The sequence below is a fragment of the Chlorocebus sabaeus genome, chromosome 28, assembly GCF_047675955.1.
Source record: "Chlorocebus sabaeus isolate Y175 chromosome 28, mChlSab1.0.hap1, whole genome shotgun sequence".
Taxonomy (NCBI): Eukaryota; Metazoa; Chordata; class Mammalia; order Primates; family Cercopithecidae; genus Chlorocebus; species Chlorocebus sabaeus.
The window spans coordinates 16,544,294-16,565,158 of NC_132931.1; the positions used below are offsets into that span (position 1 = coordinate 16,544,294).

Genomic DNA, 20,865 nt, shown 5'->3' on the forward strand with positions numbered 1-20,865 from the left:
AGCGGGGGTGGGGGGCTGGGAATGACTTGAGGTCAGGAGTTTCAGACCATCCCAGGCAATGTGGTGAAACCCCATTTCTAGTAGAAATACAAAATATTAGCTGGGGGTAGTTGCAAGACAGCACCACTGCGTTTCAGCCTGGGCACAGAGTGAGATTCTGTCTCAAAATTTAAAAAAAAAAAAAAAGTACTGATGAATGTATCAAGGGGTAGATACATGATAGGACAAATAGGGTAAGATGCCAGTAGCAGCATCTAGGAGGTGGCCATATGTGTGTGCATGGTATAATTCTGTTAAACGTCTCTGAATTCTTGAAAAAGTACAAGATAAAAATGTTGGCAAAATTAGCTGTCAACGATTTGTCTTTCTTTTATTGTTTGTTTCTGTTTTAGAGACAGGGTCTGGCTCTGTGGCCAAGGCTGGAGTGCAGTGGCATGATCATAGCTCTCTGTAGCCTCAACCTCCTGGGCTCAAGTGATCCCCCTGACTCAGCCTCCCCAGTTGCTGGGATTACAGGCATGTGCCAACATGCCCAGCTCATTTTTTAATTTTTTTTTTTTTTTTTGTAGAGGCTGGGCTTGGTGGCTTATGCCTGTAATCCCAGCACTTTGGGAGGCCAAGGTTGGTGGACGACCTGAGGTCAGGAATTCGAGACCAGCCTGGCCAACATGGTGAAACCCCGTCTCTACTAAAAATACAAAGGAAAAAACAAAAGAAAAAAATTAGTCAGGCATGGTGACATGCGCCTGTAACCCCCAGTTACTTGGGAGGCTGATCCAGAAGAATCACTTAAACTGGGGAGACGAGGTTGCAGTGAGAGCAGAGATTACACCACTGCTCTCCAGCCTGGGTGACAGAGCAAGACTCCATCTCAAATAAAATTAAATTTTTTTTTTTTTTTTTTTTTTTTTGTAGAGATGGGTCTTGCTGTGTTGCCCAGGCTGGTCTCAAACTCCTGGGCTCAAGGGATCTGACCCCTTCAGCCTGCAAAAGTGCCGGGATTACAGATATGAGCTACCTTGCCTGGCCTGATTTCTCTTTCTTAGTAGTACCTAAGAGAAACATGCATCTTACAGGTGATGGTGTCCTAGATCTGATGAAATATGGTGTTATTGTTAAGCTCAGCCAGGCCAGGTGCGGTGGCTCACACCTGTGATCCCAACACTTTGGGAAGCCGAGGTGGGTGGATCATTTCAGGTCAGGAGTTCGAGACCAGCCTGGCCAACATGGTGAAACCCCGTTTCGACTAAAAATACAAAAATTAGGTGGGCATGGTGGTGCACGCCTGTAAACCCAGCTTCTGGAAAGACTGAGGCATGAGAATCGCTTGAACCCAGTAGGCAGAGGTTGCAGTCAGCCGAGATTGTGCTATTGCACGCCAGCCTGGGTGACAGAGCAAGACGACTCTCTCAAAAAAAAAGAAAAAAAAAAAAAAAAAGAAAAAAAAGAAAAAAAGAAAAATAAAAGAAGCTCAGCAGCCAGGAATCTAGGTACTTTCCTCAGTGGCCACCAGCTATCCATTTCCTTTGAAAACTCTGGATTCTGTCTCCTGGAATCTCCATTCTCTCATCCCCCAAGTCAACAGAGAACCCCTAGCTCCTTCCCTAAATGGCAGCACCACCTTTTCCTCCTGTGACACTGAGTGTGTGGTTCCCCCACCTCCTTCCCTCCCCGGCACCTGGAGGACAAAGGCCAGACTCCTCACTCCAATTCTAGGAAGTCCCCCAGAGGGACTCCAATCGCAACACACTGCTGCATGCCGCTGAGCCTTTGTGGGTGCTGGTGTTTTTGTTTGGCTTTTTGTTGCGGTGTTTTTTGAGACAGAGTCTCACTCTGTCCCCCAGGCTGGAGAGCAGTGGCATGACCTGCAACCTCTGCCTCCCAGGTTCAAGCAGTCAAGCTATTCTCCTGCCTCAACCTCCCAGGTAGCTGGGGGCACTACAGGCACGCACCACCGCACCTGGCAAATTTTTGTATTTTTAGTAGAGATGGGGTTTCACCATGTTGGCCAGGCTGGTCTCAAACTCCTGATCTCAGGTGATCCACCCGCCTTGGCCTCCCAAAGTACTGGGATTACAGGCTTGAGCCACCACACCCGGGCCACTCTTGACCTCTTTTGTTGTTGTTTTTGTTGTGTAGATCAAGCCACGACATCCCTGCGTAGCTGTCAATCCATTAGGAACACCACTAGGTCTATTTCCCATTGCCACAGATTGCTTGGGGTTAGGACGCCATGGTTCTCATTCCAACGTTGCCACCCGTAGTATGATCAGTATATTTCTCTCACCTCCGATGGCTAAGTGCTACCTCTTGGAATTTATTTATTTATTATTATTATTATTTTTTTTCTAAAGATGGAGTCTTGCTGTGTCACCCAGGCTAGAGGTCAGTAGTGCAATCTTTGCTCACTGCAACCTCCGCCTCCTGGGTTCAGGTGATTCTTCTCCCTCAGCCTCCCAAGCAGCTGGGATTACAGGTGCATGCCACCGCGCCTGGCTAATTTTTCTATTTTTAGTAGAGACGGGGTTTCACCATCTTGGCCAGGCTGGTCTTGAACTCCTGACCTCGTGATCCACCTGCCTTGGCCTCCCAAAGTGCTGGGATTACAGGCATGAGCCACCGCACCTGGCCTATTTATTCATTGAAATGGAGTCTCGCTCTGTTGCCCAAGTTGGAGTTCAGTGGCACGATCTCAGCTCACTGCAACCTCCACCTCGCAGGTTCAAGCGATTCTCCTGCCTCAGTCTTTTGAATAGCTGGGCTTACAAGCACCCACCGCCACGCCACGCTAATTGTTGTATTTTTAGTAGAGATGGGGTTTCGCCATGTTGGCCAGGCTGGTCTCAAATTCCTGATCTTAGGTGATTTGTCCACCTTGGCCTCCCAAAGTGTTGGGATTACAGGTGTGAGCCACCACACCTGGACAATTTTTGTACTTTTATTTTTATTTTATTTTATTTTATTTTTTTCTTAGACAGAGTCTCGCTCTGTCACCCAGGCTGGAGTGCAGTGGCATGATCTCGGCTCACTGCAACCTCTGCCTCCCAGGTTCTAGCTTTTCTCCTGCCTCAGCCTCCCAAGTAGCTGAGATTACAGGCGCCCGCCACCACACCCGACCTAATTTTTGTACTTTTAGTAGGGATAGGGTTTTACCATGTTGCCCAGGCTGGTTCTGAACTCCTGACCTCAGGTGATCCACCCCCCCTCAGCCTCCCAAAGTGCTGGGATTACAGGCATGAGCCATCGTGCCCGGCCGACTCCACATTTTTAAACAAAACTTTCTCTTCCTTAACCAATTAGAAATCAAAAAAAAAAAAAAAAAAAAAAAAAAAAAGATCTTTGAATCTACGTATGACCTGTAAGCCCCCACTTCAAGATATCCCACCTTTTAGGGCGAAACCAACATATAGCCTCCATATGCTGATTTACGACTTTGCCGTAATCTCTGCCTCCTCACCTTTAAGGACGCCTACCTGCAAGCCAGCAGGGGGCTCTGGATGTAAATATGAGCTGTCAGATTCTCCTTGCTTCGCACCCTACAAATAAATGGCCTCTTTTTTCTCACTGCAAACCTTGGTGTGGATGGTTGGCCTCACTGTGCCAGACATCTGGACCCCGTGAAAGTCAGTCCTTGCTTCCTCTCACTGATTTTTTTTTTTTTTTTTTTGAGACAGGCTCTCACTTCCTTCTCCCAGGCTGCTGGAGTGCAGTGGTACAATCATTGCTCACTGCAGCCTCCACTGCCCTAACTCAGGTGATTCTCCCACTTCAGCCTCCTGAGTAGCTGGGATCACACGCATGTGCCACCACACCCGGCAAATTTTTTGTATTTTTAGTACAGGTAGGGGTCTTGCTATGTTGCCCAGGCTGGTCTCAAACCCCTAAGTTCAAGCAGTCCGCCTGCCTCAGCCTCCTAAAGTACTGGAATTACAGGTGTATGCCACCGTTCCGGGCCCAAGATATTATCTTTAATTTCTATAGAGAACCAAATATCTGGTGATTCTAACTCCCTTGGCTATTGATTTAAGCTACTTTTTTTTTCTTTTGAGACAGAGTTTCTTTCTTGTTGACCAGGCTGGAGTGCAGTGGTGCGATCTTGGTTCACTGCAACCTCTGCCTCCCAGGTTCAAGCGATTCTCCCGCCTCAGCCTCCTGAGTAGCTGAGATTACAGGTGCATCCCACCACGCCCAGCTAATTTTTGTAGTTTTTGTTTTGTTTTGTTTTTGAGATGGAGTCTCGCTCTGTCGCCAGGCTGGAGTACAGTGGCACAATCTCTGCTCACTGAAACCTTCGCCTCCTGGGTTCAAGTGATTCTCCTTCCTCAGTCTCCCGGGTAGCTGGGACTACAGCATGTGCCGGCTAATTTTTGTATTTTTAGTAGAGATGGGGTTTCACCATGTTGGCCAGGATGGTCTTGATTTCTTGACCTGTGATCTGCCCACCTTGGCCTCCCAATGTAGTTTTTAGTAGAGACGGGGTTTCACCATGTTGGCCATGCTGATCTCAAACTCCTGACCTCAGGTGATCTGCCTGCCTCAGCCACCCAAAGTACTGGGATTACAGCTGTGAGCCACCATGCCCGGAGGATTCAAGGCTCTTATCATACGCATCCTGAGATGTTCCTTCTGGCTCCTTCATCCCCTCATAACCCTGTTGCTGCTTCTCTTGCAGTTACCAACTATGATGCTATTTAATCCGAATCCATGCTCAGTGTTTCCCTATAAGTGCTAGGCTCTCCCCTGTTGGAAAGAAATAATTTCTTTTTTTTTGTTTTTTGTTTTTTTGTTTTTTGAGATGGAGTTTCGCTCTTGTTGCCCAGGCTGGAGTGCAATGGTGCAATCTTGGCTCACTGCAACCTCCACCTCCCGGGTTCAAGTGATTCTCGTGCCTCAGCCTCCTGCCACCTTTTTTGTGTGTTTTTAGTAGAGACGGGGTTTTCCCTTGTTGGCAAGGCCAGTCTTGAACTCCTGACCTCAGGTGATCCGCCTGCCTCCACCTCCCAAAGTGCTAGGCTTACAGGTGTGAGCCACCACGCCCGGCTGGAAAGAAATATTTTCTGAGATTTATAAGCCTTTTTAAAAAATTAAGGGCCAGGCACAGTGCCTCACATCTGTAAGTGCAGCACTTTGGGAGGCTGAGGCAGGAGGATTGATTGAGGTCAGGAGTTGGAGGCTACAGTGAGCTATGATTGCACCACTGCACTCTAGCCTGGGAGACAGAGTGAGACCCTGACTCTACCAATAATTAAATCAATAACATTTTAAAGTTAAAATTAAGATTCTTCAGTCTCTTTTGGGCCGGGCATGGTCGCTCATGGTTGTAATCCCAGCACTTTTGGAGGCTGTGGCAGGCGGATCACTTGAGGCCAGGAGTTTGAGACCAGCCTGGCTAACATTGTAAAACCCCATCTCTACTAAAAATTCAAAAATTAGCCGGCGTGTTGATGCATGCCTGTAATCCCAGCTATTCAGGAGGCTGAGACAGGAGAATTGCTTGAACTTGGGAGGTGGAACTCAGTGAGCTGAGATCATGCCACTCTACTCCAGCCTGGGCGACAGAACTAGACTCCATCTCAAAAAAAAGATTCTTCAGTCTCTTTTGATCTTCCTGTGCCCACTTTATGGTTCCTGGAGCTGCTCATGTTCAGATTTGCCATGAGCGTTGCTCCCCTACGTCTGAAGATGCAAAGATCTCTCTCCTTCCTTGTCACCAAATCCTGCTGGCTCTCTCAGGCTCATCTGCAGGAGACCCCACTCAAAAGTAGGGTCTGGCTGGCCATGGTGGCTCATGCCTGTAATCCCAGCACTTTGGAAGGCTGAGGCAGGTGGATTACCTGAGGTCAGGAGTTCAAGAACAGCCTGGCCAACATGGCGAAACCCCGTCTCTACTAAAAAATACAAAAATTAGCCAGGCGTGGTGGCGGGCGCCTATAACCCCATCTACTCGGGAGGCTGAGGCAGGAGAATAGCTTGAACCTGGGGGTTGGAGGTTGCAGTGAGTCAAGATCACGCCACGGCACTCCAGTCCGGGTGAAAGAGTGAAACTCCATCTCAAAAAAAAAAAAAAAAAAAAGGGGGTCTTCTTCAGAAGATATGTTTGCAGGATTTCCATGAGGAATGCATGTGCCCTGTCCCTTTCTTCCTAATGCTCACTGCGTCTTTTTTTTTTTTTTAATAGATTTTACTTTTTTAGGCCAGTTTTAGATTCATAGCAACATTGAGCAGAAGGTACAGAGAGTTCTCCTATGTTCCCTGTCCCTGCTAATAGCCTCTCCCATTATCATCTTCCACCAAAGTGGTACATTTGTTACAATTAGGGAACCTATACTGACACATCATTTTAACCCAAAGTCCACAGTGTGCATTAGGGTCCGTCTTGGTGGTGTGCATGTCACGGGTTTGGAACGATGTGTCATAACATGCATCCACTGTTACAACTGTCTCAGAGGAGTTTCCCTGCCGGAAACATCCTCCGTGCTCTGCCTCTTCCGTCCGTCCCTTCAGTCCCTGGCAACCTTTTGTTTCCAGACCCTGGCAACGGTTCCTTTTACTGTTTCCATAGTTTGGCCTTTTCTGAATGTAATATAGTAGGAATCATACAGCATACAGGCTTTTCATTTTTTCTTTTCCTTGAGACAGGGTCTCGCTCTGTCACCCGGGCTGGAGATCAGTGGCACCGTCATAGCTCACTGCAGACCTAACATCCTGGGCTCAATTGATCCCCCCACCTCAGCCTTCTGAGTAGCTGGGACTATGGGTATGTGTCACCATGCCTGGCCAAGTATTCTGGATTTTTTTTTTTTGAGATGAAGTCTCACTCTTGTCCCCCAGGCTGGAGTGCAATAGCGAGATCTCGGCTCACTGCAACCTCCGCCTCCCGGGTTCAAGCGATTCTTCTGCCTCAGCCTCTCCAGTAGTGGGATTACAGGCACCTGCCACCACGCCTAGCTAATTTTTGTGTGTTTAGTAGAAATGGGGTTTCACCATATTGGCCAGGCTGGTCTTGAACTCCTGACCTCAGGTGATTCATCCACCTCGGCCTCCCAAAGTGCTGGGATTACAGGCGTGAGCCACCGTGCCCTGCCGTGTTCTGGATTTTTGTCATCCTGATAGGTTTGTAGTGGTATCTCATTATTTTAATTTGCGTTTTCCCAGTGACATATGATATGAAGCATCTTTTCATCTGCCTATTTGCCACCTGTGTATCTTCTTTGGAAAGATGTCTCTTAAGGTCTTTGGCCCATTTAAAACTCAGGTTGTTTTCCTGTTGTTGAGTTTTAAGAGTTCTTTGTATATTTTGGTTAATAGTCCTTCTTTATCAGCTATATCTTTAGCAAATATTTTCTCCCAGTCTGTGGCTTGTCTTTTCATTCTCTTGACAGCATCTTTCAGAGAGAAGACATTTTTGAATTCAATGAAGTCCAACTTATCAATTCTTTTTTTTTTTTTTTTTTTTTTTTTTGAGATGGAGTTTCACTCTTGTTGCCCAGGCTAGAGTGCAATGGCACAATCTCAGCTCACCACAACCTCCACCTCCCGCGTTCAAGCAATTCTCCTGCCTCAGCCTCCCAAGTAGCTGGCATTACAAGCATGTGCCACCACACCCGGCTAATTTTGTATTTTTAGTAGAGATGGGGTTTCTCCATGTTGGTCAGGCTGGTCTCGAACTCCCAACCTCAGGTTATCTGCCCGCCTCAGCATCCCAAAGGGCTGGGATTTACAGGCATGAGCCACCGTGCCTGGCCCAGTTCTTTCTTTCATGAATCCTACCTTTGGCGTTGTATCTAAAAAGTCATTGCCAAATCTGAAGTTACCTAGATTTTCTCCTATGTTACCTTCTAAAATTTTTATGGGTTTGAGCTTTACATTTAGGTCTCTGATCCATCTGAATTAATTCTGTGAAGTGTGTAAGGTCAGAGTCTGGATTCAGTTTTTTGCATGTGGATGTCGTTGTTCAGCAACATCTGTTAAAAAGACCATCTTTGTCTTTGCTCGCTGTATTGCCTTTGCTCTTTCGTCAAAGATCACTTGACTCTATTTATGTGGGTCTGTTTCTGAGATCTCTATTCTATTTTTTTTTTTTAAGAGACAGTGTTTCACCATGTTGTCCAGGGTGGTCTCATTCTCCTGACCTTAAGTGAACCACCTGCCTTGGCCTCCCAAAGTGCTGGGATTACAGGTGTGAGACACCACACCTGGCCCATTGATCTATTTATCTGTTTTTTCACTAATATCACACTGTCCTGATTACCGTAGCTTTATAGTAAGTCTTGAAGTACCATAGTACTTTATCAATGTCTCTGTGCAATTCCACCACTGTTTTTTTTCTTTTTTTTTTTGAGATGGAATTTTGCTCTTGTCGCTTAGGCTGGAGTGCAATGGCGCAATCTCAGCTCACTGCAACTTCCGCCTCCCTGGTTGAAGCGATTCTCCTGCCTCAGCCTCCTGAGTAGCTGGGATTACAGGTGCCTGCCACCACGCCTGGCTAATTTTTGTATTTTTAGTAGAGACAGGGTTTCACCACGTTAGCCAGGCTGGTCTTGAACTCCTGCCCTCTGGTGATCCACCCGCCTCGGCCTCCCAAAGTGCTGGGATTCCAGGCACGAGCCACCGCGCCCGGACTAGCTCTACCACTTTTAACTTCGTGTATTTTGATGCTTTTGTTAGTTGCATATACATTAAGGATTAATTATGTGTTTTTGAAGAATTGACTCCTTTATCATTCTGTAATGTCTCTCTTTTTTTTTTTTTTTTTTTTTTTGACACAGGGTCTCATTCTGTCACCCAGGCTGGAGTACAGTGGTGTGATCACGACTCACTGAAGTCTGGAGCTCCCAGGCTCAAGTGATCCTCCTTTTTTGGTCTCCTAAGTAGCTGGGACTACAGGTATTCACCATTGTGACCAGCTGATATATATATTTATATATATTTATTTATTGTAGAGACAGGGTCTTGCTATGTTGCCCAGGTTGATCACAAACTCCTGGGCTCAAGCAATCCCCCCACTACCTTGGTCTCCTAAAGTGCTGGGATTATTGATGTGAGTGACAACACCTGGCTGTAATGCCGCTCTTAAGCTCCGATAACTTTCTTTGCTTTGAAGTCTGCTTTATTTAGTATTATCTTGGTATAGCTTTCTCCACCTATTTATTTATTGATTTATTTAGAGACGGCATCCCGTTCTGTCACCCAGGCTGGAGTGTAGTGGTCCCATCTTGGCTCGCTGCAACCTCTGCCTCCCGGGTTCAAATGATTCTCCTGCCTCAGCCTCCTGAGTATCTGGGACCACAGGCACACACCGCCATGCCTGACTAATTTTTGTATTTTTTCAGTAGAGACGGGGGTTTCACCATATTGGCCAGGCTGGTCTCGAACTCCCGACCTCAGGTGATTCATCCACCTCGGCCTCCCAAAGTGCTGGGATTACAGGCGTGAGCCACCACGCCTGGCTGACTTTTTTAAAAAACACCTTCTACAAAGCTTCTGGATAGTTTTTGCATTTTATTATGCCTTGTAATTTTTTCCCTGATAACTGGACATAATTTGTCGGTAAAAGGCGCTGCTATAAATAGACCTGGGGGAAAGTGGTGGGAAGGTGTGGTGGGAGGAGAAGCCTCTGTAATAGTCCTCTGAGCAGGTCTGAATCTTTGTTTTAAATTATTATTTTTTAAAAAAGATGAGGTCTCACTATATTGCCCAGGCTGGTCTTCAACTCTTGAGCTCAAGCAATCCTCCCACCTCAACCTTCCAAAGTACAGGCATGAGCCTTTGTGCCTGACCAGATTTTTTTTTTTTGAGACGGAGTCTCGCTTTGTTGCCCAGGCTGGTGTGCAGTGTTGCGATCTCAGCTCACTGCAAGCTCCTCCTCCCGGGTTCACGCCGTTCTCCTGCCTCAGCCTCCTGAGTAACTGGGACTACAGGAGCCTGCCAGCATGCCCGGCTAATTTTTTTGTGTTTTTAGTAGAGACGGGGTTTCACCTTGTTAGCCAGGATGGTCTGGATCTCCTGACCTTGTGATCTGCCTGCCTCGGCCTCCCAAAGTGCTGGGCTTACAGGCGTAAGCCACTGTGCCCGGCCGTGCCTGGCCAGATCTTAGTCTTTCAGTGAGCCTGTGCCTCTGGACTGGACTTCGTAAGTGCTTATTAACACCCCCAACTCACCCGCTCAGGCGGGACAGGATGGGTCCCGGGGCTGGGGTTGGGTTTTCCTTTTCTCCAGGTGGACGGCTGGGGCCAGCTGGAGTTGGGGATTTTCCTTCCCCCAGGTCAGGTAGGCGCTGATGAAGCCCCCCAGGTTGGGCTGTGGTTAAGTAATTTCTCCTGAGGGTTGACCTTGTTAAGAACAGAAAGCTGGGCTTGTCTCTTTTCCCCTCCCCTTGCTGGAGGCACGAGGGGATTTTTCTCTAATATTCACTCTGAGAACCTGGTTGAGCCCCTGAAGGTAAAACTCACAAGAGCACAGGGCGCCCTGTCTCGGTCCTCTCGGTTTTTTTTTTTTTTTTGAGACGGAGTTTCGCTCTTGTCGCCCAGGCTGGAGTGCAGTGGCACGATCTCTGCTCTCTGCAAGCTCCCCCTCCCAGGTTCACGCCATTCTCCCGCCTCAGCCTCCTGAGTAGCTGGGACTACAGGCGCCCACCACCACGCCTGGTTAATTTTTTGTATTTTTAGTAGAGATGGGGTTTCACCGTGTTAGCCAGGATGGTCTTGAACTCCTGACCTCGTGATCCGCCCGCCTTGGCCTCCCCAAGCGCTGGGTTTACAGTCGTGAGCCACCGCGCCCGGCCCTGCTGGGAGTTTCTACGTCTCGGGCTTCTTCAGCGGGTACAGCAATTCAGCTCCTCAGCTGCTCTGCTCTTCCCACCCCTCTTCACTGGGCCCCGTGTGGGGCTTCTGCCCGTGGGTTTCTACTCAGGTAAGTTGTAATTCTCTGTATCCTCCTGTCTCTCCAATTTTGCGGCTGGGAGTTTGCCCTGTGACCGACCTCCGCGGACAGATCTCAGAGGAGTTGTTGACGTTTCAGTTTGTTCAACTATTTACTTGTGAACTCAGCGAGGTGACTTCCAAGATCCTTCTGTGCCAAACTGCAAGTCCTGTCTGGCTGTTTGTAGGCACTTGGTCCACCCATATGTGAAAATGTAGGTTTGTGGGGATTTGACAAGGCATGGTGGATTTCTCCCCCATGACCCTTGATAGTTTTGGTCGGTTCTTGATGGAAGTGGGGATATTTAAATGAGCCTGTCAAATATGCTCCTGTAACACGAAGATGTAGTTTTTTCAGGGCCAGGTATGGTGGCTCCAGCCTGTAATCCAGCACTTCGAAAGGCTGAGGCAGGAGGATCAGTTGAGGCCAGGAGCTTGAGACTAGCCTGGGCAACACGGCAAATCCAGTCTCTCTCTCTTTTTTTTTTTTTTAGATGGAGTCTTGCTCTGTTGCCCAGGCTGGAGTGCACTGGCGTGATTTTGGCTCACTGCAACCTCCGCCTCCCGAGTTCAAGCTATTCTCCGGTCTCAGGCTCTGAAGTACCTGGGATTACAGGCGTCCACCACCATGCCCAGCTAAGTTTTGTATATATGTGTGTATGTATGTGTCTCTCTGTGTGTGTGTGTGTATATATATATTTTATTGAGATGGAGTCTTGCTCTGTCACCCAAGCTGGAGTGCAGTGGCCGGATCTCAGCTCACTGCAACCTCCACCACCTGGGTTCAAGTGATTCTTGTGCCTCAACCTCCTGAGTAGCCAGGACTACAGGCACGTGCCACCATGCCCAGCTAATTTTTTTGTATTTTTAGTAGAGACAAGGTTTCACCGTGTTGGCCAGGCTGGTCTTGAACTCCTGACCTCAGGTAATCCTCCCACCCTGACCTCCCAAAGTGCTGAGATTATAGGCATGAGCTAGCACGCCTGGCCCCCCGTCTATTTTTTTAAGATTTTGTTTTGTTTTGTTTTGTTTTTGAGACAAGGTCTCACTTGCCCAGGCTGGAGTGCAGTGGCTCAGTTAAGACTCACTATAGCTTTGACCTCCCAGGGGCAGATTATCCTCCCATCTCAGCCTCCTGGGTATCTGGGAGTACAGGCATGTGCCACCATGCCTGGCTAATTTTTTGTAGAGACAGGGTTTCACCATGTTGCCCCAGGTGGGTCTCAAACTTCTGGGCTCAAGTGATCCTCCTGCCTCAGTCTCCCAAAGTGCTGGGATTACACACATCAGCCTCCGCTCCTGGCCCCCATTCATCTTTGAAGCGCAGCGTCCAATGCCCCCTGCTCTGTTGATCTCAGCTTGAAGCATGTTCCCAAGGAGGCTACTGAGATATCCCCTGTTCCCGAGTTCATGGTTTTGAATTAGACCACGACGCATCCAAAAGGTAGAGCCGGTATCAGGATGAGGTACCGAACCTCCCCACATCCCATGTTTACATTTCATATTGTTACCCTCTGCCCTGGAGAACTTCCTTGAGGCCAGGAGTTGGTGTCAGAGACTGCAGACAACATCTTTCCCTTTTTTTTTTTTTTATTTTTGAGACGGAGTCTGGCTCTGTCGCCCAGGCTGGAGTGCAGTGGTGCAATCTCGGCTCACTGCAAGCTCTGCCTCCCGGGTTCTAGCGATTCTCCTGCCTCAGCCTCCTGAGTAGCTGGGACTACAGGCGCCCACCACCACGCCCGACTATTTTTCTGTATTTTTAGTAGAGACGGGGTTTCACTGCATTAGGCCGGATTGTCTTGGTCTCCTGACCTCGTGATCCTCCTGTCTCGGCCTCCTAAAGTGCTGGGATTACAGGCGTGAGTCGCCGCGTCCGGCAGATATTTCCCCTTTACAGTCCCCAGCTGATAAAAGAGGAAGTCGTTTTTGCACGCCGACCTCAGAGGCAGAGAATGATGCAATCTCAGGAAGACACGTTAAATAAATGAGGAATTCTTGCCACAGCTCTGTGGTCTCTGATATCAACATCTCTGCGTTCATCCCTGGCCAACTCTCTCTTTCTCCATCAATCAAAAAATTATTTTTTATTCCTAATGACATAGAACAAAGCCTCTGATTAAATCAGCCAAAAGCCCAGCAGCCCAAGTGGATGTTCCCTGCTATCTTGTTGGTATCAAAGTTCCATTGTATTTCCAAGCAACAACAAAAAATAGGTACAAGGCTATGAAAGCTATCTGAATGGTAAAAGACTTTTTTTGTTTGTTTGTTTCTGTTGGGTTTCATTTTAATCTAAGAGGTTGGACTCAGTGCTGTTGCCACTTGGCTCCAGAGCACCGTAATTCTGAGATTCTCTGTTGCTATAGGGATGAGATGATATGATTCAAATGCACCACATGTTCTGTTGCTAAGGTAATTACAGGCATCCTCACCCTTTCCATCAGGGCTGGCTTTGCCATGGATGAACTGAGCATGAGGTCTCGGGTACAGACAGAGAAGGAAAAATAAGCTTTGTGTGGAAAGTTTTAGAGGAAGTTTGCCGTTTCTTTTCTTTTTCGTTTCTTTTTTTTTTTTTTTTTGAGATGGAGTCTCACTCTGTTGTTCAGACTGGAGTACAATGACGTGATCTCAGCTCACGGCAACCTCCGGCTCCTGGGTTCAAGTAATTTTCCTGCCTCAGTCTTACAAGTAGCTGGGATTACAGGCATGTGCCACCACAACCGGCTAATTTTTTTTTTTTTTTTTTTTCACCATCTTGGCCAGTGCTCGAACTCCTGACCTCAGGTGATCCACCCGCCTCAGCCTCCCAAAGTGCTGGGATTACAGGTGTGAACCATTGCACCGGCCAGAGGAAGTTTTTAAAAAAGAAAAAAAGTATACTTGCTGTTGCTGCTTGACCTGGGTGACCGCACGGTGACAGCCAGCAAAGTGGACAGCATGATGACTTGTGTCTTCAGGGAAGTGGCCAGTGACTGCTGTTTCACAGGGACCTGACGGTCTGATGGACGGATGGCTTGCCCAGAGCCACTGACTGGCAGAGAGACCCGGAAAATGTGGGTGCTCCGGGAAGTATCAGAACCTTTCACATTTCCAGATCACGGGGGAAGGGGATTGAGTAAAAAGAGACATGAAGGAACTTTCTGGGAGCATGGACACTTCTGTATCCTGATTGGATTTCAGTTACATGGGTGTCTAAACCCATTAAACTGCACACTTAGGTTCCATGTGTTCGCAGACAATGTAATTTCATCCATAAAAGCAATCCTTCAGCTCTTTTAGGCTGAGAAGGGAGGTGAGGGATGGGCGATGAGGACAGAAGTGGGAATGTGATGATCCTCCCGCCTCAGCTTCCCAGTGTGCTAGCATTACAGGCGTGAGCCGCCATGCCCGGCCTATTTACTGATTATTTTAAGACAGTCTCACTCTGTTGCACAGGCTGGAGTGCAGTGGTGTAATCATAGCTCACTGCAGTCTTGAACTCATGGTTTGGAGGAGGTTTGCTCAAGCAATCCTCCCCACTCAGCCTCCCAAGTAGCTGGGACAACAGGCACACATCACCATGCCTGGCTAATTTTTAAATTTTTTGTAGAGATGGGATGTCGCTATGTTGCACAGGATGATCTGAAACTCCTGGCCTCAAGTGATCCTCTCACCTCAGCCTCCCAAAGTGCTGGGATTGCAGGCCTGAGCCACAGCGCCCCACCAAGAGTGGAGTTTTAAATTACGGTTGTCTCCCCTCTTATTAACAGTTTCAGTTACCCGAGGTCAACCGCAGTCCAAAAATACTAACTGGAGAAAAGAGAAAGCAATGCTTCAGACTAGGCAGGGAGAGAGCAGCCCTCTCCTGTCTCTGGAGGAGCCTGTTTCACATGCTAGAGAACTGGCTTAGCATTTGCTACAGTGTGCGTTTCCTGCTTGTTGGGGGCAGGGCATGAAGCTTGGGCTTGGGTTTCATATACACGACCCTGCAGGGGCCTCTGAGGATGTCAGTGCCAGCCTCACCCTCCTTTGCCCTCAGTCCAGGCCGTCTGAGTTTCTTGTCCTCCTTCCTTCCAGGACTGGGACACAGTGTCCAGAGAGCACAGCATTAGAGTAGGAGGAGTTTGGGAAGCAGATTTCTCGTCCCTACCTGATCCGGTTAGGGTTTGGGTCCTCACCCAGAATCTCATCTTGAATTGTAATCCCATAATCCCCACATGTCAAGGTGGGGTAATTGGACCAGGTGGAGGTCCGATCATGGGGGCAGTTTCCCCCATTCTGCTCCCGTGATTGTGAGTTTTGAGGTATCTGATGGTTTTATAAGCACTGGCATTTCCCCTGCTTGCACTCACTCCATCCAGCCTCCTGAGAGGAAGGTGCCTGCTTCTCCTTTGCCTTTCGCCATGATAGTGATTTTCCTGAGGCCTTCCCAGCAATGTGGAACTGTGAGTCAATTAAACCTCTTTCTTTCATAAATTACCCAGTCTCTGGTTTATTTCTTTTCTTTTTTTTTTTTTTTTTAGTTTTGTTTGTTTGTTTTTGAGTCTGAGTCTCACTCTGTTGCCCAGGCTGGAATGCAGTGGTGTGATCTCAACTCACTGCAACCTCCGCCTCCTGGGTTCAAGTGATTCTCCTGCCTCAGCCTCTGGAGTAGCTGGGATTACAGGTACCTGCCACTATGCCTGGCTAATTTTTTGTATTTGTAGTAGAGATGGGGTTTTACCATGTTAGCCAGGCTGGTCTTGAACTCCCGACCTCAGGTGATCTGCCCGACTTGGCCTCCCAAAGTGCTGGGATTATAGCCGTGAGCCATATGTATTTTCTTTTCTTTCTTTCTTTCTTTCTTTTTTTTTTTTTTTTGAGATGGAGTCTCGCTCTGTCACCCAGGCTGGAGTGCAATGGCGCGATCTCGGCTCACTGCAAGCTCTGCCTCCCGGGTTCATGCCATTCTCCTGCCTCAGCCTCCTGAGTAGCTGGGACTACAGGTACCCACCACGACGCCTGGCTAATTTTTTGTATTTTTAGTAGAGACGGGATTCACTGTGTTAGCCAGGAGGGTCTTGATCTCCTGACCTCGTAATTCACCTGCCTCGGCCTCCCAAAGTGCTGAGATTACAGGTGTGAGCCACCACGCCCGGCCTTCGGGTATGTCGTTATAGCAGTGTGAGAACGGACTAATACACTACCTGGTCACTAACTTACTGAATATTGACTAAACAATCTGGGCTACAGTTTCCGCAGAAGCAGAACAGGGTTAGTTGCTGTCAGGGCTACCACGAGGGGACAAAGCTCACTGGAGGTGTCCTGTATACAAATGCGAAATAGGTGCTCTGCAGAGGAGACAGGAGGCTGCCTTATGATGTTAAAAAAAAAAAAAAAAAAAAAAGGCTAAGGGGGGTGGTTGTTGGTGAAAAAATATTGGCAGCCACCAGGCAGGCAGAAGCCTCCATGGCTTCTGTTTTTGGGGAATGAAGAAATTCATCTTGGTGGCTCACACCTGCAGTCCTAGCACTTCGGGAGTCTGAGGTAGAAGGATTGCTTGAAGCCCGGAGTGCAAGACCAGCCTGGGCAACAGAGTGAAACCCTGTCTCTACAAAAGATAGAAAAATTAGCCAGGCGTGGTGGCGGGTGCCTGTAGTCCCAGCTACTTGGTAGGCTGAGGTGGGAGGATCTCTTGAGTCCAGAAAGTCGAGGCTGCAGTGAGCTTTGACTGTGCCACTGTACTCCAGTGTGAGCAGCAGAGTGAGACCCTGCCTCTAAAAAGTGAAAAGGAAAACATTGTAAGGTAAAAAAGTTTTATTTATATGTAATATATAATATGTATTATAGGCCCAGCGTGATGGCTCACGCCAGTAATCCCAGCACTCTGGGAGGCTGAGGTACACAGATCACTTGAGGTCAGGAGTTCAAGACCAGCCTGGCCAACATGGTGAAACCTCTTCTCTACTAAAAATACAAAAAAATGACCAGGCACAGTGGCTCACACCTGTAATCCCAGTACTTTGGGAGTCCGAGGCGGGCAGATCACCAGGTCAAGAGATTGAGACCGTTCCGGCCAACATGGTGAAACCTCATCTCTACTAAAAATACAAAAATTAGCTGGGTGTGGTGGCGGGCCCCTGTAGTCCCAGCTACTCGGGAGTCTGAGGCAGGAGAATCGCTAGAACCTGGGAGACAGAGGTTGAAATGAGCCAAGATCATGCCACTGCACTCCAGCCTGAGCGACAGAGCAAGACTGTCTCAAAAAAACAAAAAAAAGATGTGTCTGTTACATATTATATATGATATAAAATATACATTTATAATATAAACTATGTGATATAAAAATCTTTATATATAAAAACATTTTATATATTTATGTTTTATATAATATAGTATATAATATGCAAACCATATTATGTAAAATATATTTTGTAATTTATATATATAGTTTTGTATTTATATATTTTTATATTACATATAAATATATGCAATATATTACGTATAAATAACATATTTCATATTACATATGCATATATATAATATATTATATATATGTATATATTTTTGAGACAGAGTCTTACTCTGTCACCCAGGCTGGAGTGCAATGGCGCGATCTCAGCTTGCTGCAGCCTCCACCTCCTAGTTGAATCAATTCTCCTGCCTCAGCCTCCTGAGTAGCTGGGATTACAGGCACCCGCCACCACACCCAGCTAATTTTTGTATTTTTAGTAGAGACAGGGTTTCACCATGTTGGCCGGGCTGGTCTCGAACTCCTGACCTCAGGTGATCCACCCACCTTGGTCTCCCAAAGTGCTGAGATTACAGGCGTGAGCCACCACGCCTGGCCTATTTTATATTCTTATTTTATGTATCCATATTTTTATATTTTACATACAAATATATATTTTTATATTACATAAATATATGTATCCATTCTATATATATATAAAATATCAAACCATGGAGACAATGTTAAGCATTTTCCCAGTACATGGCCCCTGATAAAATGCCATTTTTCCTATCGCTATTTTTGTCGCAGCGGAGACTTGGAAACAGGGTGGCACAGAAGACCTGGGATGAGCCAGTGCAGTTAACAAGGGGAAGCACATGAATTGGAAAGTTCAGTGAGCTCTTGTTTAGATAATAGGATCCGTACATCACCAGTGATATTTTCCTTCATTCTCTTGTGATCCATGGATTCCTTCTCCCTCTCTTCCTTTCCTCCCTCCCTCTCTCTGTTTGCATTTGATTTGTAGAAAAAAGTGCAGAATTTCTTACAGCCTGGATTTTGCAGATTGTCTCATTGTGGAATCATTTGACATATTTTTCTGCTGCCCTTGTGTGTCCTGTAATTTGTTAATTAGATCAAGAGGTGTAGATTCAAATTCTTCTTTTTTTTTTCCAGGATTACTCATAGGTGATGTCGTGTACAGCCATATAGATGGACAAGATGTCTGGTTTTCTTATTATTTTTTTCTTTTCAAAAAGATGTCAGCAGTCATTGGTGATCATTACCTAAGGGTGTTTTTGTCTGTTTGTTTTTGAGATGGAGTCTTGCTCTGTCTCCCAGGCTGGAGTGCAGTGGCACAATCTCTGCTCACTGCAGCCTCCGCCTCCCAGGTTCAAGTGATTCTCCTGCCTCAGCCTCCCCAGTAGGTGGGACCAACGATATTAATAATCATATTACATGTAAATGTCTTAGTATGATTTTATATGATTGCATAGTAGCAGGATGATACTTTATGTTTACGATTTATTACAACATAGGTTTATTCTGCTTTTCAAGGAAATGGAAAAAATGAACATCTATAAGCGCAGCAATATATATACATATATATATATATATATATATTTTTTAGGCAGAGTCTCACTCTGTGGAATGCAGTGGTGCGATCTTGACTCACTCTAACCTCTGCCTCCTGGGTTCAAGCAATTCTCCTGCCTCAGCCTCCCGAGTAGCTGGGACAACAGGCATGCACCACCATGTCCAGCTAACTTTTGTATTTTTATTATTTATTATTACTTTTTTTTTTGAGATGGAGTCTTGCTCTGTCACCCAGGCTGCAGTGCAGTGGCACAGTCTTGACTCACTGTGCAACCTCTGCCACCCAGGTTCAAGCAGTTCGCCTGTCTCGGCCTCCTGAATAGGTAGGGCTAGAGGCGTCCACCACCAGACTTGGCTTATTTTTCTATTTTTTTGGTAGAAACAGGGTTTCACCATGTTGGCCAGGCTGGTTTTGAACTCTTGACCTCAGGTGAGGTCTGCCTCAGCTTCCTAAAATGTTGGGATTACTGAGCCACTGTGCCCAGCCAATAAGCAGGGCAATTAGAGTCCCTCGTCTCCAGCCCTATGCAGCATATCCAGGGAGCTCTTACTGCTTATTATTTATTTTCCCATCCCTAGAACAGCAAAGGTTTATCCTCTGGTGAAATGGAGAAAATGAATACATTAACTTCAACACTATGCATAGTTTAACGCAGGCGGGAGGGAACTCCTGGTTAGTATCGCTCGTCTGTTTCACTTCTTTGGCTGGCATCCCCTGCACCCTATCTTTTCCCTGTGGCGGAGACCTCTGGTTATTTCTCAATATCTCTTCTCTCCTTCTAATGCAACAGAGTCTTCAATTTTTAGCTTGGGAACGTTGCCTTCCCAGAATGAAGACTCCATTTTCCAGCCTTCTTTGTAGATGGAGGTGGCCATGTGACTGAGATCTGTTCAATGGGATATGAGCAGAAGTGACTTGTGCCTTTTCTGAATCAAGCTCTTAAAAGAAAGGGCATTTGGGCTGGGCACGGTGGCTCATGCCTGTAATCCCAGCACTTTGTGAAGCTAAGGTGGGCAGATCACTTGAGGTCAGGAGTTCGAGTCCAGCCTGGCCAACATGGTGAAACCGTGTTTCTGCTAAAAATACAAAAATCAGCCAGGCGTGGTGGCGGGCACTTGTAATCCCAGCTACTTGGGAGGCTGAGGCAGGAGAATTGCTTGACCTCAGGAGGAGGAGGTTGCAGTGAGTTGAGATCCCACCACTGCACTCCAGCCTGGGCGACAGAGCGAGACTCCATCTCAAAAAACAAACAAAAAAAGTTGGGGTAGGGGGCATCCTATCCCCTTCCTTTTCCCCTCTTACTGCTGGCTGAAATACAGATGGGGCCATCTTGAACCATACCTGCTCTAGGGATGGTAGAGCAGTTTGTTTGTTCGTTTGTTTTTTTTGAGACAGTGTCTTGCTCTGTTGCCCAGACTGGAGTGCAGTGACATGATCATGGCTCATTGTAGTGCTTTGACCTCCTAGGCTCAAGAAATCCTCCCATCTCTTCCTCCCGAGTAGCTGGGAGTACAGGTGCATGTCCCCATGGCTGGCTAATTTAAAAAAAAAATTTTTTTTTTTTTTTAGACGGAATCTCGCTCTGTCGCCCAGGCTCGAGTGCAGTGGCACAATCTTGGCTCACTGCAAGCTGTGCCTCCCGGGTTCACGCCTTTCTTCTGCCTCAGCCTCCTGAGTAGCTGGGACTACAGGCGCCTGCCAGCACGTCTGGGTAATTTTTTGTATTTTTATTAGAGATGGGGTTTCACTGTGTTAGCCAGGATAGTCTTGATCTCCTGACCTCATGATCCGCCCGCCTCGGCTTCCCAAAGTGCTGGGATTACAGGCGTGAGGAAAAAAAAAGTTTTTTAGAGATGATGTCTTACCATGTTTCCCAGGCTGGTCTTCAGCTGGGCTCAATTGATCCTCCCACCGTAGCCTCCCAAAGTGCTGGGATTACAGGTGTGAACCACCAAGCCCAGCTAGAGCACTAATTTAGGAGTCTAGTTTTCTGACTCCTTTGGAGCCACATGGGTTTTTTTAATGAGAAATAATCATTGGCGATTTTTCTTTGTTTTTTAGGTAGTCTCACTCTGTTGCCCAGGCTGGGAATTAGTGGCATGATCTTGGCTCACTGCAACTTCCACCTTCTGGGTTCCAGCAATCCTCCTGCCTCAGCCTCC

General features: G+C 47.1%; 1 protein-coding gene across 2 annotated transcripts in view; it reads left to right on the forward strand.

Annotated features, from left to right (window-relative positions):
- Positions 1–13,700: 13,700 nt before the first annotated feature.
- LOC140710627 (zinc finger protein 585B-like) overlaps positions 13,701–20,865 on the forward strand; it is a 32,973-nt gene continuing 25,808 nt past the window's right edge. The window contains exon 1 of one of the 2 annotated variants that reach the window (XM_073012841.1): positions 13,701–13,969. In XM_073012841.1, coding sequence (XP_072868942.1) covers positions 13,926–13,969 — 44 coding nt within the window. In that variant the 5' untranslated portion in view covers positions 13,701–13,925. Of the gene's footprint in view, positions 13,970–18,798; positions 20,415–20,865 lie in introns of those variants that run through there. The other variant, XR_012091729.1, reaches the window with a different exon arrangement.